The sequence below is a fragment of the Ursus maritimus genome, unplaced genomic scaffold (assembly GCF_017311325.1).
Source record: "Ursus maritimus isolate PB19 unplaced genomic scaffold, ASM1731132v1 scaffold_26, whole genome shotgun sequence".
Taxonomy (NCBI): domain Eukaryota; kingdom Metazoa; phylum Chordata; class Mammalia; order Carnivora; family Ursidae; genus Ursus; species Ursus maritimus.
In genome coordinates this window covers 17,424,157-17,439,281 of record NW_024425119.1, presented here as the reverse complement: position 1 = coordinate 17,439,281, position 15,125 = coordinate 17,424,157, and the positions used below count along the sequence as shown (strand labels likewise).

General features: G+C 37.1%; 1 protein-coding gene across 1 annotated transcript; it reads right to left on the bottom strand.

Annotated features, from left to right (window-relative positions):
* Positions 1-2,512: 2,512 nt before the first annotated feature.
* CAPZA3 (capping actin protein of muscle Z-line subunit alpha 3) lies at positions 2,513-3,412 on the bottom strand. Its single transcript, XM_008707065.1, has one exon. It carries the CDS (start codon positions 3,410-3,412, stop codon positions 2,513-2,515), a length of 900 nt encoding a protein of 299 aa, XP_008705287.1.
* Between the last annotated feature and the right edge of the window lie 11,713 nt (positions 3,413-15,125).

Sequence of the window (15,125 nt, the reverse complement as noted above, 5' to 3'; positions counted from 1 at the left end):
TAGTTGTAGATTTTTCTGGCTATGCCAGCTCCATACAAAGAAAATAACTACCAAATAAAATCAATGTGGGAAAGTTTTTGGCACAATACAGCATAAGTTAGTGAGCACCTTTTTAACCTGTTTTGTATTCTTTTAAGGTTTGTTGCCTATCAAAGAAACATTTGATATTCAATATTGCCAAGATCACTGTGGTGAGCTAGAAACTCTCTTATGCTACTGATGGGATTATAAATTGTTAAATCTTTCTGGAAAGCAATCTGACAATATGTATTTAAATCATTCATATGTTCATATCTTTTCAATATGCAGTTTTAGGGAATTTATCTTAAGGGAAATAATCCACAATGTGGGCAAAGCTTTATGCATAGAAATATTCACAATAGCCCAATTAATAACAGAAATAAAATGCTAAAAATTTAAAATATGTAAGACTAGAGAAATAGTTGTCTTGTTATGGTACATGAACAGTATGAATATCATGTAAATAATTAAAATTATGTGCTCAAGGAATTTTAATGACATGGGATCATATTTATGATATAGGAGGTTATGTAAAAAGAACATGATAAAAATTTATATATGTTGTAAATTCTTAATATTTAAAACAATTCCATAAAATTGCATGGGAAGAAATAGGCCAAAATGCTTTATACCTCAAGCATTTTCTATGATTTGTACATGTGGCTTTTTATATCCAGACATACCAATAAATATTATTTTAAAAACCCTATGTTTCAGTGGGAGCTAAATGCTTCTGTGATTGTTCCATTAACCATTGAGTCCTATTCTGGAACATTCTGGCAAATCAACACTTACATATATAACTATAATATCAATTAAAATTTTTGCTGAATAATTTGTCAGACAGCTATGTTTTAGTACAATGAGTACAATTGTCTTTGCTGCTTTTCTTTAGAAAGGTTTCCCTTAACTTTTTAACAGATGAAGGCATGACCTTGGTCTGTGCATAGTGAATCCAGTGAAGTAGTAGACATGCCCTTCATTTGGCAATAGTTTTATAAGAAATGATTTTAATTAAGTAAATAGAAAGCATAAAATGTGTCACTTCATGATTGGACCAATATTTCCTAAAATATGATCCTGGGATCCCTTGCAACAGTCATCTCTGATAATTGTTTAAAATATAGACTTCTTAACCTACTAAATCGGAATCTGAGGCTGGGTCCTGGGAAGTTGTATTTTTAAAGGTACACTCTAGGTAATTCTCCTGAGATTCTCTAAGAACCACCCGTTGAGGTAGGAAAGTTTGAGATTTAGGAATTCTAATCTTGTCTGCTCCAATGTGCCTTAAGTAGAGTGAGATCCTCTCTCAACAGCATGGATCCATAATACAGAGCATTTTGCCCCTCAGAATTAGGGGATGGGGCCTTTCTACTGGGCTACCGCCATCTCACTGGAGAGGTTTAGATTTGGACTTCTTTGAGACCAGAGGCAAGTGGTCAGCAACGTTGCTGAGAATAGTGATAGAGCGACTGAATGGGTAATTTGTCTTGGCTAAAAAACAGCAGTCCACCAGTTCCAGTCCCTATGGAAGTGTCCTTTGGGTGAAATGCTTCCCTAAATCATTGTAGAGCTCATAACGCTTAACGAAACAAGGCACCATTGAGAGTGGTCATACTCTAGAGGTTAAACGCAGAGTCAGACACACTTGTCACTTACCATGTGCCCGGATGAATGAAACAACTTGAAATCTTAGATTCTTCTCACATAAAGTGGAGTTACTACAAGTGCCAGCCTAATCATGAAAAATTGTGTGCAAATCATTTAGCACAGGCCTGGCATGAAATAAACATTTCTAAATGCTTAGAGTGATGACTTCACAAGAGTTTGACTATATAAAGAGGTCAGGCTTTTCGAGTTGATTTTTCAAAGACCACATTAGTTATCAGAAAAGCCCAGGGATTTGAGTAATCCCACTTCTTGGAGGGCAGGGGCAGGCATGGGGGCAGTGGATCCAAATTTACTAATAGTTCTTCATCTGAGGTAGATTTTTGATATCTGTTGGTTTCATGGAATATCCAACCTAATGTCACTTACTGAAATCCACTCTCTCGGGGTCGGTGTAGGACTGAATTGAATTATGTAAAGTATCACTTGCAGAGAGACTTTGATTCGCATACAAAGAAAGTCAAAGGTCATTCCTACACACACACACACACACACACACACACACACACACACAGAGCCTTAACCCTGGCCACCTTTTTAATACTTTTGGGTGCCATATTCTACGGAGATGTTTTAGGTTCTAATAAACAGCTCTGGCTTTGTGATGGTTGCTTCTATGAAACACGTTTACCGTTTTCTTGCCTTATTGGTTAATATTCCCTGAGTCAAATTATTTGTTACCTTTTTCCCTAACTTAAACTTGCATTTGTCAAATGATAAGCATCTCTAGTGGCTTCTCAACTTTAGGAAAATACCAACCCCACCCCCCCCCCCCCCGGAAATACAACGAAATCATGTGGAGACAGTTACCAGGAGCAATCCTTTATATTATCCAGTTGCATAACACACTTCTTGAATAAATGACATATCCTAATTTAGGATACATCACCAGATTCAAGTCAGAGAGTATCCTTTGCCAGTCAATAAGAGTGCGGGTCACTGGAAGATCTCTTCGTAGAATTCTTCTCAGGGCTTCGTTCGATAACTCCTGTAATTCTTCTAAGACTGCAGCTTGAAATATGTTCTCTTGCTCTTCCACAAGCCTCGCAAAATTTAAAGCCAGTTGAGCTTGGTTAACTACTTCCAAGCTTTCTTTCAGGTCCTTGGAGATTTCAATATGAAGGTTGACAGCCCTGAAGAAGTGAGCTTGCACAAAAATTCTTCCTGTTACTTGGGTTAGAAATGGATTTATTTGGAAAATCCACTTCGATTTCCAAAGGCCATTCCAGCAATCTCTGGTTTCATAGCTGTGATCTTCAATGCAAGCAATCAAGAACTCCTTACTTTTCACTGTTTTTCTCAGCACGTTGCAATTTCCTGTTGGATAGTGATCATTCACATACAGTTTTAAGGCACACAGAACAACATTTCTCAGGTATTCTGTCTCATTCCGAATGATACCGTGACTTTGGATGTCTTTTAACTGGTTTTGAAGCAGGTCGAATTTGAAAGAAAGTTTGCTTTGATAGTCAAAAAATCGGTAGTCGCCCACTACATTGTGGTGAGACAAGAGTACTGGATTTCCATCGATGCAGAGTGGTACGGAATATTTTTGGCAGTGTTGGTGGCCTGCACACTCACCTTGATGGTGCATAAGTTTTTCATCACGGATAAGCAGACAGAGATCATCGAAGGCATTTACAAATTCCCCTGGAGGAGCCTGTATTAACAGTCTGCGAATTACTCTTTCTTTCTCTTTCCTACTCAGAACGCTACGTGACATGCTTGGTTGCAGCAGAAGCAAAGCTTCTGAAATAAAGAGTGTTCATAGGATGAGAAAACATTCCATGAGACACCTTTCCCATCAAGGTGTTAAACATTCAAGCTTAAGATTACTATGTCTAACCATGAAAACAGGTTGTCTGGCAAGCTCTGAGTCTCCTGATGAAGTCATAAAGAAGCCTTCTGTGTGAAGTGCAGAACTTTTGATGATATCACAATGGGTGTCCAGACCCGACGAAAAACATGACAGTCACCTGACAGCGTGGTACCCAGCCAACCAGCTGTACATATTTTGAAGATTTTAAGAACTTAACCTCCTGAACAGCCTTCTTCAAAAGGGGTGTGTCTCTGTGTGCATTATATGTTGCCGGGATCTAGAGAAGCAGCCCAGACATTCTGGGCTGAAAGTGTTTGGCAGCCCTTTGCACCTTTGGGGACCACAGTGGCATTGATTTATCCTCAGTCCCTCAGAATAGTTGCCCCAAACTCGCTGGAAGCACATTATGCTGAAAAGTTTCAGGGGGGTCAACAAAACAGTAAAAATAAAAACAAGGTACGAAGGCAGTTGATAGCAAAATGCCAAAGAGCAGAGAATGCTGCCTTTATAAACATTGAGGGTTTGAAGATGGTCAGAATGTAACAAGAAGCGAGAAACTTTCAAGGGCAGTGAAGTGCAGGGACCACACCTTGCATATGGTTTCTGTGGGATTTGAGGGTGAGGTAATCTCCAAAGCACAAGCGCACAAACCACTCTGTGTTTTCTGCTTTCTCTCTAGAAAAGGGGCAGAGACAACAGCTGATGAATATCGAGAAATTCCTCTACTACAAAAGGGCAGAGTTAACTCTGTTCGGAACCTGTGACAACACGTAATGGGGAGAGACTTCTAAGCAAGGAGAAACGGAACAACAGGTCATGAAAATATGGAGAACAAATATCCGCTCAGAAGTCCTTTCTGTTCCTCTCTTCTCTTCTTTCTCTTGATTTATCCCCTTGATTCTCTTCTCATTCTTTTTAAAGAGCCTTGAAGTTAAGCCTCTCTCATTTAAGTATAAACTGCTGCCTTCCATCCATCCTAAGCTTTTCTGAGCTTCCCTAGCTTCTTGTCTTTTTCTTATAAGAACATGAGCTTTGCCCTATTAAGTCATAGCCATTACATTTAAGGGTTTCATTAGCTTTAACAATCTGAAATTGAGTGGATTTTTGAAAAATTTTTACTGGTACTTTCATGATTTTATGTCATATTAATTCTCAAGCTTAGTTTTTCAAATTGAAGTGTTCTAATATTTGTAGTTTATCTGTATACGATGAGTAAACTTGTTTTAGTTTTCTCACTCATACCAAATATACACACTCAGCATGGCATCTTTAACTCTTTTTGATAGTACTTAAAATGTTACTTTTTGGGGTGTGTGTGTGTATGTGTGTGTGTGTGTGTGTGCGTGTGCGTGTGTGTGTGTGTAGCTGGACAGCTAACTAATGTTAACTAATATCAGACATGTAACTATGTATGTAGTTACATGTATCATGTAACTATGAACACAGAAACTGTTTTCGATAATATGTTAAGAACTCATTTAATGCCCCCACCTTCCTAAATATTGATTTGCCCACTTTTCAGACAAGGGAAGTGAAGCTGAGAGACAGGTCAAGTGACAGGGAGATCTTGAAGCCCAGCTGTCCCCCAATTCCATGTCTTCAGGAAACAGACTATATTTCCACAATAATAACCTGATTTCTCAGATGTTTACTTTTATTCTTTACCTGTAATTTTTATTGTGTTATATATGCCCTTTCATACCTTTACTGCAGAAAGTACCTACTTAGTTTTGTTTTAAATATTATTTATCATAGCATTATCTTGTCACTTAAGCACAAAATAGACTATCCCTTAAAAATAAAAATGTTAAACGGAAGAGAAATCAAATACTTCTTTAGGCATTTTAAGTACTTAATGATTTTCTCTGAGAATTTCCTTAACTTCTATTTTTGTGCTTCATACATGGTTTTTGTCGATGATTCGAGATGAATTTAGAGGTGGAAAAATTAACGTAGAAAAAACTTACAGATTACTTGAAAAATTAGATATTCCGTGCAATTATATTCATGTGAAATCTATTTTCAAGGTGAGATGATATCTGCTCCCTGTCTACCCCACCCTAGGAAGGACTTGATCCAATATGGAGAAATGTCAATAGCTACTTGGATGCTTTCTGCAGAAAATACATATGAAAAATTAGTCTCTTAAGAATTAAAGCTATTAATTATGCTAAATATATTTATAATCAAGAAGGAGAGAACTTAGGTAGGTGGTAAAATGAGTTACTGATAAAATTTAAAATAATACCAGATTATTAGTTTAGCACAGTTAGCTGAATTTAGGAATGTTCACATAAGATTAGGATTGGTCATATGATTAGATCAAAATCATATAAATGATGAAATGGTAAATGGATTGGATCTTAATAATTATAGAAGGAATAAGCAATTTTGAGAAAAATGGCATTTTACTCACATCAAAGTAGAAAATCATGCCCAAATTTCTCTTTGTTTGAAGAAGAACCAGTAGGGAGGGAACCTGACTCAATTCTTTCCCTAGAGGACAGAGGGAAAGATTATAAATACAAGAGAAAAAGTCAAGCTGAGTTTTGCATTAGGAAGATGGCAAATTTCTTGACAAATCAGGCAGGAATACTAGATTGGTCAATCCAGATCGTTAGGAAGATAGAAATCCCGAATGCGATAGAGTTTTTTGGAAGTGACTACCCAGATAACAATCTATGTTGAAATTGTTGCCATTATTGTAAACTGCAAAGCTTGTGTTATCTACTTGCAAGCTAACCAGTTAGCCTGATATAATCGCATGGATGGAGGCAGAGCCAGGTTTCTGGTTCAGGGGACTAGCTTGTTACTCACAAGCATTTCGGTGCGATTTCTCCCAGCCTCGGTTCCCAAAGCGTGATGTGAAGAGGGCCAGCTGACACACGCACATGCAGTGGATTGCGTTACCAGAGAGGGACCTCAAGCTTCTGGAGACCAAATCTTTTATTGTGGGCAGTAAGCCTGCCTGATCTTTGCCCTGGAGGGTGTCATTATCATTATTATCGCGCCCAGCCTGCTCTTTCCTCTGGAAGGAGATACTATCTCTTCATTACGCATTATCTCTTCATCACCCTTGAAAAGCTGATTCTGAAGAAAGTTGTTTGTGCCTCTGCTCAGAAACTTGCAGAGACACGGGAGACCATGGAGAGCAGCCCCCCATCAAGTTCTTCTCTCAATAAGATTTAGCCCCCATGTTTATAAAATCACAAAGAGGAGGTTCAAAAAAGAAAAGCTGTACTTCTTAAGAGATTTCAGTAAAGACAAGAGTTTTGGGTTGTTTTTATGAATGCAAGTAGTGTGTGCTGCCATAAGCAATCAGAATTTTAATCAACTCATGTCTAATACCGTACCTGAAGAACACAAATTTATGTGAAAGATCTTTACATGCAGAATTTCCCTCCAGTGGTGTCACTCAAAGGGAGAAACAATTACGTACTTTCCAGTTTAATAAAATTCACAGTTAACACAATATGGAGGCAATGTATTAAATCCGTATCAAATTTGAAATATGATAAATTTTATTTGGTGATTATCAGGTTGCTTTGAATTATCTGCAAAATAAAGATAGGTGTCTGAAATGCACTTGAGTAAAATGCATGCCATATTTAATAGTATTATGTAGAATGCGCAGCAGTTATAACACGTAAAGAAATGGCTCATTAATTGAAACTGATGATTGTTTGGACATGGCAGGAATGAAGGTCTATTCCATTTAGCAAAACCTTTTTGGAGTGGCTGTGAAAACAATGCAAATTATAAGAATTAGAGGGGCAGAGGTTGCTTAGAATTCTTCAAAAGCTTCTTTCAAATGACCTCAAATAGTTTAAAGCATAAATTGCATATAAACAAGGTTGATGATCTGGAAAAGCAATTTTTATCTATTAAAATAATTCCCCTAGGCCCTTTAATAAATAATACTTTGCTGCCTTAGGCTAAATTACCATGCATGCATTAAAATGTTAACTAAATAGGATGCTAGGAAAGGTGTATTGGCCAAGTAAATTTTCTGGATAGCTAAAAATTAAGCTGCTTAAATAGCGGACTGTTTTGCTTCAACTTTTGTTGTTTATCTTTCTGCACTTCATGGGTACACCTTGTAGCCAGAGTAAATAAAATGAATCAAAATGAATCTTATTTTGGTGTCCAAAATCTTCTAGTGTTTCAAGGCTATTGCTATTGGCAAGCTCAATGGGCATGGAGATTCTTTACTCCATTAGATCTTAACTGTGTAGTACTTGGCCAATCAGAAATGTCTCTGAGCAAATGTCATAATCTGCAGAATGGGGATACTGATATAGTTATCTTGCAGGAATTGTGCTGAATATTAAATATTATATGTGAATGTGTCCAGTATCAGGCTTGGCAAAGAGTAAGCACTCAATAAATTTTAGTTGAAGCTATAACAATCATAATTGTTCAAAAATATAGAAAATTGCGTTATATTTATTGATTTCTTAAGAAGCTGGCATAAATTCTGATGTGAATTTATTTCCTTATTAGGTAAATATTTACCATGAAATTTAAGTAAAAAAGATGTACATTTATGACCTTGGAAAAATATTCTAAATTTCATTTTACAAAATTAATTATTGAGTCATGACTTGAGGAGCAATTCCCTAGATTAAAAAAATCTTTTTTGCTTTAATCATTATCTTTAATTTGTAGCATGCAAAATATTTTATGGGAAATATCATGTGTCATTTAGATACACATGCTAGCCTGAGATTACCTTCTTGATTGTTGGTTGAGTATGAAATAGCATCCTTCTTAATTTTAAGAATTCATATTATTATTGGGCTTACCTTAAGTTTTCAAGTTCTGTAGGCAGTTAACAGCCATTACTAAATCTATAGCATGTGCATGGCACTCTGTTAGAAACTGCGGATTGTAAAAAATTAATAAAGCACTCTTTCATCAGAAGGAAAAGAAATGCAGAAATTACTATTTTATAAGTAGATTATAATAAATTTCATAGGTGATACATACAGGGAATCTGAGGAGACAGCGCCTCAAACTTGGGCTTCTATAAAAGACGCCATTGTAGATGTAGCATTCTTGTTGGCCTTGGAAGAATAACAAGCAGATGTGTAGAGTACAGTGTGAGAAGTGCTTGGGGAGTAAAAGGTAATGAAGCATGACTTGCATGTAGGATGCACCAAGGGAGTGGTGAGAAACAGCTGCACGTGCGAGGCATGGCCAGATGACAAAAGTCCTGAGTGGGAGGCTATGGAATTTGGATTTACTTTCATAGGCAATGGGTAGCCACTGAAAATTTTTGAGTAGGGAAAGAGTGCAAATTTTAGGATAAATCTGGCAGCAGTGTAGGGTGGTTTGAGAGTTAAAAGGGAGAGAAAGGAGGGAACGTGTATCTCTGCTACCTCTGCCCTACAAATCTGCACCTTGGGTCAACTCAGCCGCTTATATTTTTGTTTGGTTCCCCCTCAAGTTTATGATTTCCTGCTTTAGTTGGTCCTCCACTGTCTAGGCTTATTTTTTATCTCAAAAACAAGTAGCTCCATATGCTTTTCTAAATGTTACATTCTCTCTTTTAGCAGAGAAGCTGAAAGAATCCTTTACATTACTTTCTCCACTTCTTTAATGATTCATTGCAATTAATTTTGCCTTTCTAATAACCTACCTTTAAAACCTCAATTTTTAAAAATGGTAAATACAATGGTTAGGCTCTCTGTGCATTGTATTTATTCCTCTTTTTTTTTTTTTAAGATTTTATTTATTTATTTGACAGAGAGAGAGACAGCCAGCGAGAGAGGGAACACAGCAGGGGGAGTGGGAGAGGAAGAAGCAGGTTCCCAGTGGAAGAGCCTGATGTGGGGCTCGATCCCAGAACGCCGGGATCATGCCCTGAGCCAAAGGCAGACGCTTAACGACAGAGCCACCAGGCGCCCCTATCCCTCATTTCTTAAACTACTCCCTATTCTGACTTCTATGACATCACTGTCTCCTAGTTTTCTTTTAAATTTTCTGATCATTCCTTTTCCATCTGTCCTGCCATCTTTTTTCTTTTGCTCTTCTCTTAAAGTTGAGTTCTTAATTTTCTTTTCTTTCTTTTTTTACTTTATATACTATTCTGAACAATTTTATTGACTTTTCTTTTTCCTCCAGTTTTATTGAGATATAATTGACATACAACATTATATTAGTTTTAGCTGTACAACATGATGATTTGACATATGTGTATATTGAAAAATGATTACCACGATAAATTTGGTAAATATCTGTCAGCTCACATAGTTACAAATTTCTCTTTCTTATGATTAGAACTTTTGAGATAACTCCAGTGGCAACTTTCAAATATACAATACGGTATTGCTAATTTAGTTACCAGACTGTGTGTTACAGCCCCAGAACTTATTATATATATCCTACATCAGTGGTAGCTACAGTCATCATGTACATTTCATCCCTAGTACTTGTTTATCTTATAATTGGAAGGTTGTACCTTTTGACCATCTTTACCCATTTCTTCCACCCCCACCAGCCTTGCCTCTGGCAGTCATCAGTCTGTTCTCTGTTCCTATGAGTTCAGTTTTTTTAGATTGCACATATAAGTGAAATCATATAGTATTGGTCTTTCTCTGACTTATTTCACTTGACATAATGGCCTCAAGGTTTATCCATGATGTCACAAATTATAGAATTTCCTCCTTTTCTATGGCAAAATAATATCTTATTCATATCTTCTTTACTCATCCGTTGATAGACACATAGGTTGCTTCCATGTCTTGGCTATTGTAAATAATGCTGTAATAAACATGGAGGTACAGATTTCTTTTCAAAATAGTGATTTTGTTTTCTTTGAATAAATATCAGGCAGTAGAATTGTTTTATGATATGGTAGTTCTATTTTTAATTTTTTGAGTAATCTTCATATTGTTTATGACCATTATTTGAATTCTTTATCAGGTAAATCTCTTATCTCTGTTTCATTTAAGTATCTTTCTATTTATTTTGTTCTTTTGTTTGGAAAATATTCCTCTGTTTCTTCATTTTCTTTTACTCTCTGTGTTAGCTTCTCTGCATTAGATAGAACAGCCACCTTTACCAGTCTTGAAGGAGTGGCCTCATTTAGAAGATGAAACTTACTGTTCAGCTCAGCCTTAGCTTTTGTTTGTCTCTCAAACTTTGTCCAAGCAGCCTACTTTATTCTTAGTGGCTCCCAGTCATTGAGGGAGTGCCAAGACCTATCAGTGTTCCAAAAGGGAGGATCCCAGTCAGCACCTAGTTATGGGCTGATTAGAAGCTCAATCCCCCAGGTGGCAGCTTGTAAATTATACAAATAAACCTTTTTCCGGGAAAGACTGGAAATGAGTGTCTCTATCCGCTCCCTCTGCACCAAGCTCCAGGGGGACAATTAGCCAAGGATTTTCTCTTTGTTTGCCACAATATGTGCTGAACCTGTGAGCACAAACCCTACTGGCCACCAGATCCAGGCTGTCAAGGGATTTTTATCCCTTGAGCGGCAGCTGCAGAAGCTGGGGTGACAGATGTGTACACAAGTTGTTTCAGGGAGATACTGGTGATCTGGAGGGAGACAGAGGGAAAACATGAAGATGGTACCTGTTGGCCTCCCTGGTCTTTGGGGAAGATTGCAGTCTGCCCCTACACCTGTGTTGGATCAGAAGCATGACTCTCAGACTGTAGCTTTTAAGATAATCAGATAGGCCTCTCTTAGGGAAAAACTACGTATTAATCTGCTGCCTCTGTGCTGAGCCCTGGGGGGAGAGCCACCATGAGTCCTTCTGAATTGTTAAGAACTCTTTACTATAGTTTTGTGGATCTTGTGGCCACAAACCCCAATTGGCTTTCAGAGCTAGGTGTTTTGGGAGCCTATCTCTTAGGTGTCAGTCTTGAAAGTTGGGGCACTGGAAGTTGGGTCCAAACTCTTCACTCTTCAGGGAGAAGCAGAGAGTTGTGAGTTCTCTTCCAATTATATGTCACCATGTTGGGGGGTGAGGTTTGTGGACTGTTTGTGTCTCAGCCTCTCCTGCCTATTTTGATACAGAATTTTTTCTCATTTGCCCAATAGGTAGGCCAGTTAGTTCACTCAACTGGTTTTTGGATTTCTTTCAGAGGGAATTGTCCCATAGGTACTTGGAGATTTGGTATGTCCAGGGAGGAGGTGAGTTCTGGAGCTTCCTGGGTCACCACCCCATTGACTTTCAATGTCTTTCATTACCACTTTAATGGGAGCAAAGCACAAGTTTTCTATCCTGAGCAACAAAGCCATGTACCTGCTACTATTTGTTCATCACCTGCCATATCCTAGGCCCTGTCTTAGGTTTTTGCATATGTTATTTTAACATACATCCAAGGAAGTTGTTATTAGCCTCTCTTTACAAATAGAGATATTGAGGGTAAGAAAGTTGGTATAATTTGTTTATATCATATTGCTCTGAAAACCCATGTCTGAGTCTGTCTGCCTGCAAAATCCTTGTGTTTTCTCCTGTAAAATACCAATGCTCACTTCCAACCCAACCAATTGTCTTCCGGCTGTCTTGGTTTGGATGAAGATAGTTCATGTTTATTATGTTTAAAATAAACCATCCTTCCCTTCAAAACTGTCTCTCTCTTCTTGATGATGGCAGCCCCATTCTCTTGGTTATCTAAGCCAGAAATCTGAGAGATTCCCAAACTCCTTCTCTTACCTTACCTCTACATCAGATTTCCAAATCTTTTAAGGCCTGTGTGATTCCTACACAAAGTCAGTTGGTCTCCAACTGCTTGCTACGCAAAGCGTGCTCCTCAGACTAGCATTTCTGGCATCCCCTGGGAGCTTGTTAGAAATGCAGAATCAGACATATTGAAGCTGACTCTGCATTTTAACAAGTCCCTTGTGACTTATATGTCCATTAAAATTTGAATAGCCCTATAAACTGTTCCCTTGCTTTTAATCCTATCTTGTATATAGCTGCCAGAATGATCTTTCTAAAACAAAATCTGTATGATTTACCTCATTAAAACTCATCACTCAGTCACTGGTTGAGAATGAAGTCTGAGAGCCTCAGCGTGGCATCCAAGGACCTCTAGGATGCAATTTTTGACTTCACCCTCACCTCCCACTGTAGCTTCACTAGCATGCTCTCTAATCACACTCCTGTTTTGTACTGTCATGTGTTTATTTGCTCTGATTCCAACTATTAGAATAACCCTTTTCCTCTTACTTTCAGGCAACCATCTTTCTTCTCATTGAAAGTTCAGCTCTAGGATCACCTCTTCTATAAAGACCTTCTTTAAAATTGCCCAATTTTCTTTTTCTGTTGTGTATAAAGTTTCCATTGTAACACCTTCATGTCAGCTTTCCTTTCTAGAGGGTGAACTCCCAGAGGGCACTGATAAGATGTTGCCTTTACATCCTTACTACCCAATTTCATTTCTGATTCATAGATTAGTTAGGAAGAATGAGAAGACAGAAGACAGAGTTGCTAAGCAGCTTAAATTAGTATGTCAGAGTTTGGGAAAAAAGGTGGCAAGTCATATCATTTCCTGTGATATATTCTGAATACTCTGTTTTTAGTGTAATTTTGGAGACAAATTTGAAACACCTCATCTTAATTTAAAAGTGAATTCTGTGTTTTGATAGATCAACTTTCTCGTGAGGTCATTTATTTTAAGTGACACCTCATCTTTTTACTAGCAAACTGAGCAAGGGAAAATGGTAACACAAAAAGCTTTAATTCTGTTTTCTGAAAGCATACTATCAGAATGTCAATAGAGTCATTTTACTATGTTCTTTTATCTTCATGTTTTCAACCATTCATTCAAACACACAGTAACTAATATCCTATGCTAGGGTAGGTCCAGTACTAGATGTTGGGAATAAAAAGAATAAAATATCTACCTTCATGGTGTTTATGGTCTTAAGGTATGACATATATTTTTAAATTATACGTAAACATTGAATGGGTTGTTTGGTAAAGTTCTTTTTGTAATGCCTTGTAGATACTAACCACTTAATGAATTTTTTTTTAAACAAGAGAAAAAGGGCTTCATTACTCTTATTTTATGCTGTATTTATAAATGATTAATATGTAACATTTCTAAAAGCTGTAGTATTCCCTGAAGGGGTCCTGTAATTTTGCATATTTTTGGTAATAGGTATTTAAAAATATCTTTTCCAATTTTCCCTAGGTTTAGGGATATGTTAATTCTTTATCCAATTAAATGCACATATTTCACCAGAATCATAAAATTGTTTAGGCGGTAGATCATGTTCTTAATACCTTTAGTCAGGCATTCTTTTATTCTTTTAGGTACTAAGAGTATGAAAAACAAATGGCAAACTTCCTGTCCAAAGCAATTCTAGAAGGGATTTAGAAAAAAAGGCTTTCGTTTCAGTGTAATAAACCCTATGATAGAAGAAGATTCAGAGTCTTATAAAAACCCAGAGGTGGGGTATCTGATGTGGCCTGGGGGAGACAGACAGGAACATTTGGGAAGATTTCTAGAGGAAGATACTTTTTCAAGAATTAGTAAAAATTAGTAGGTTAGGAAATGAAAGAAGAGTATCCCAGACAGAAGAAACAGCCTATACAATAGCAAGATAGTTTGACATTATACTGTAACTAATTCCGAACACCAAAAGTGTGAGGTGCGAGAAAGACAAGGATTAGAGCAGACACCATCAGTGACATCTTGAAGGACCTTGGATGCCACACAATACAGTCTGGGTTTTGTCTTGAAGACAAAAAAGGAATACTGAACAATTTAACAGGTGGTTGAAGGGATCATATTTGTATTTTACACAATTTATTTCTACTTCTATACTGTCAATATGCATGATGGTGTATTGCCATGTCTTTCTTCCTGCTGCTCCTCTGTGTGGTTTTGGAGTTAGTTCAACTCCTGTTCTACCATGTCTGTGGGACTGGGGACAATTGACGTAAGACTTCGGAGCTCCAGTTTCCTCTAACAGGGGTGATATTAAATGAACACATTGGTACTCTATCAGTTTTGCTGCTGTTATGTGTGTCAATCCTCAGATTTGAATGCTTCTTGCTCACCACTTTCCTTTTTCCTGCTTCCCCTGTTGCTGATTTTGTTACCCAAGCTCCATCATTACTGACTTCTGTTGCTTTCCTTTTTCTTCTTTCTGTTGAAATGAAAACTTCCCATCTTCAGTAATACAATTCTCACCTAGTCTGTGTGGTTTTTATTTTTTGGTAATCTAATTAATGTTTGACTGTTAACTCCTTTGAGTTGGATTAAATAACAGTTATTTGGATTTGTGGAATATTCTGTGTGAACTTTACACCTCTAACTCTTTCTAGTAGCAGATGACAGCTTTGACCTTTTGGGAAAAACAAAACAGAACAAGTCAGATGGCCAAGTTTAAACATTGCTTGAGAGTAACAAAACTTTCATCCCTTAGTGGATAATGTATTTTATACTGTTACTTAGTAGGACTGTAATTTTTAATTTACACAATTTTATATAACCAAATTTGCAGGAACTATAGGCACACTTGATTTTTATGGGCTTGTTAAAGATCTTATAACAAATTATGAGTGGGATGGCACTAAAATAAAATAAATTTAATTATATGATATTGACTTTAATCCAGAATTTAAAAATAGTAAGTTGAATCTTGTTAGTC

Bases quoted from the DNA above. Each gene is read 5' to 3' on its own strand.
- CAPZA3 (XM_008707065.1), bottom strand. From the start codon at position 3,412: ATGTCACGTAGCGTTCTGAGTAGGAAAGAGAAAGAAAGAGTAATTCGC.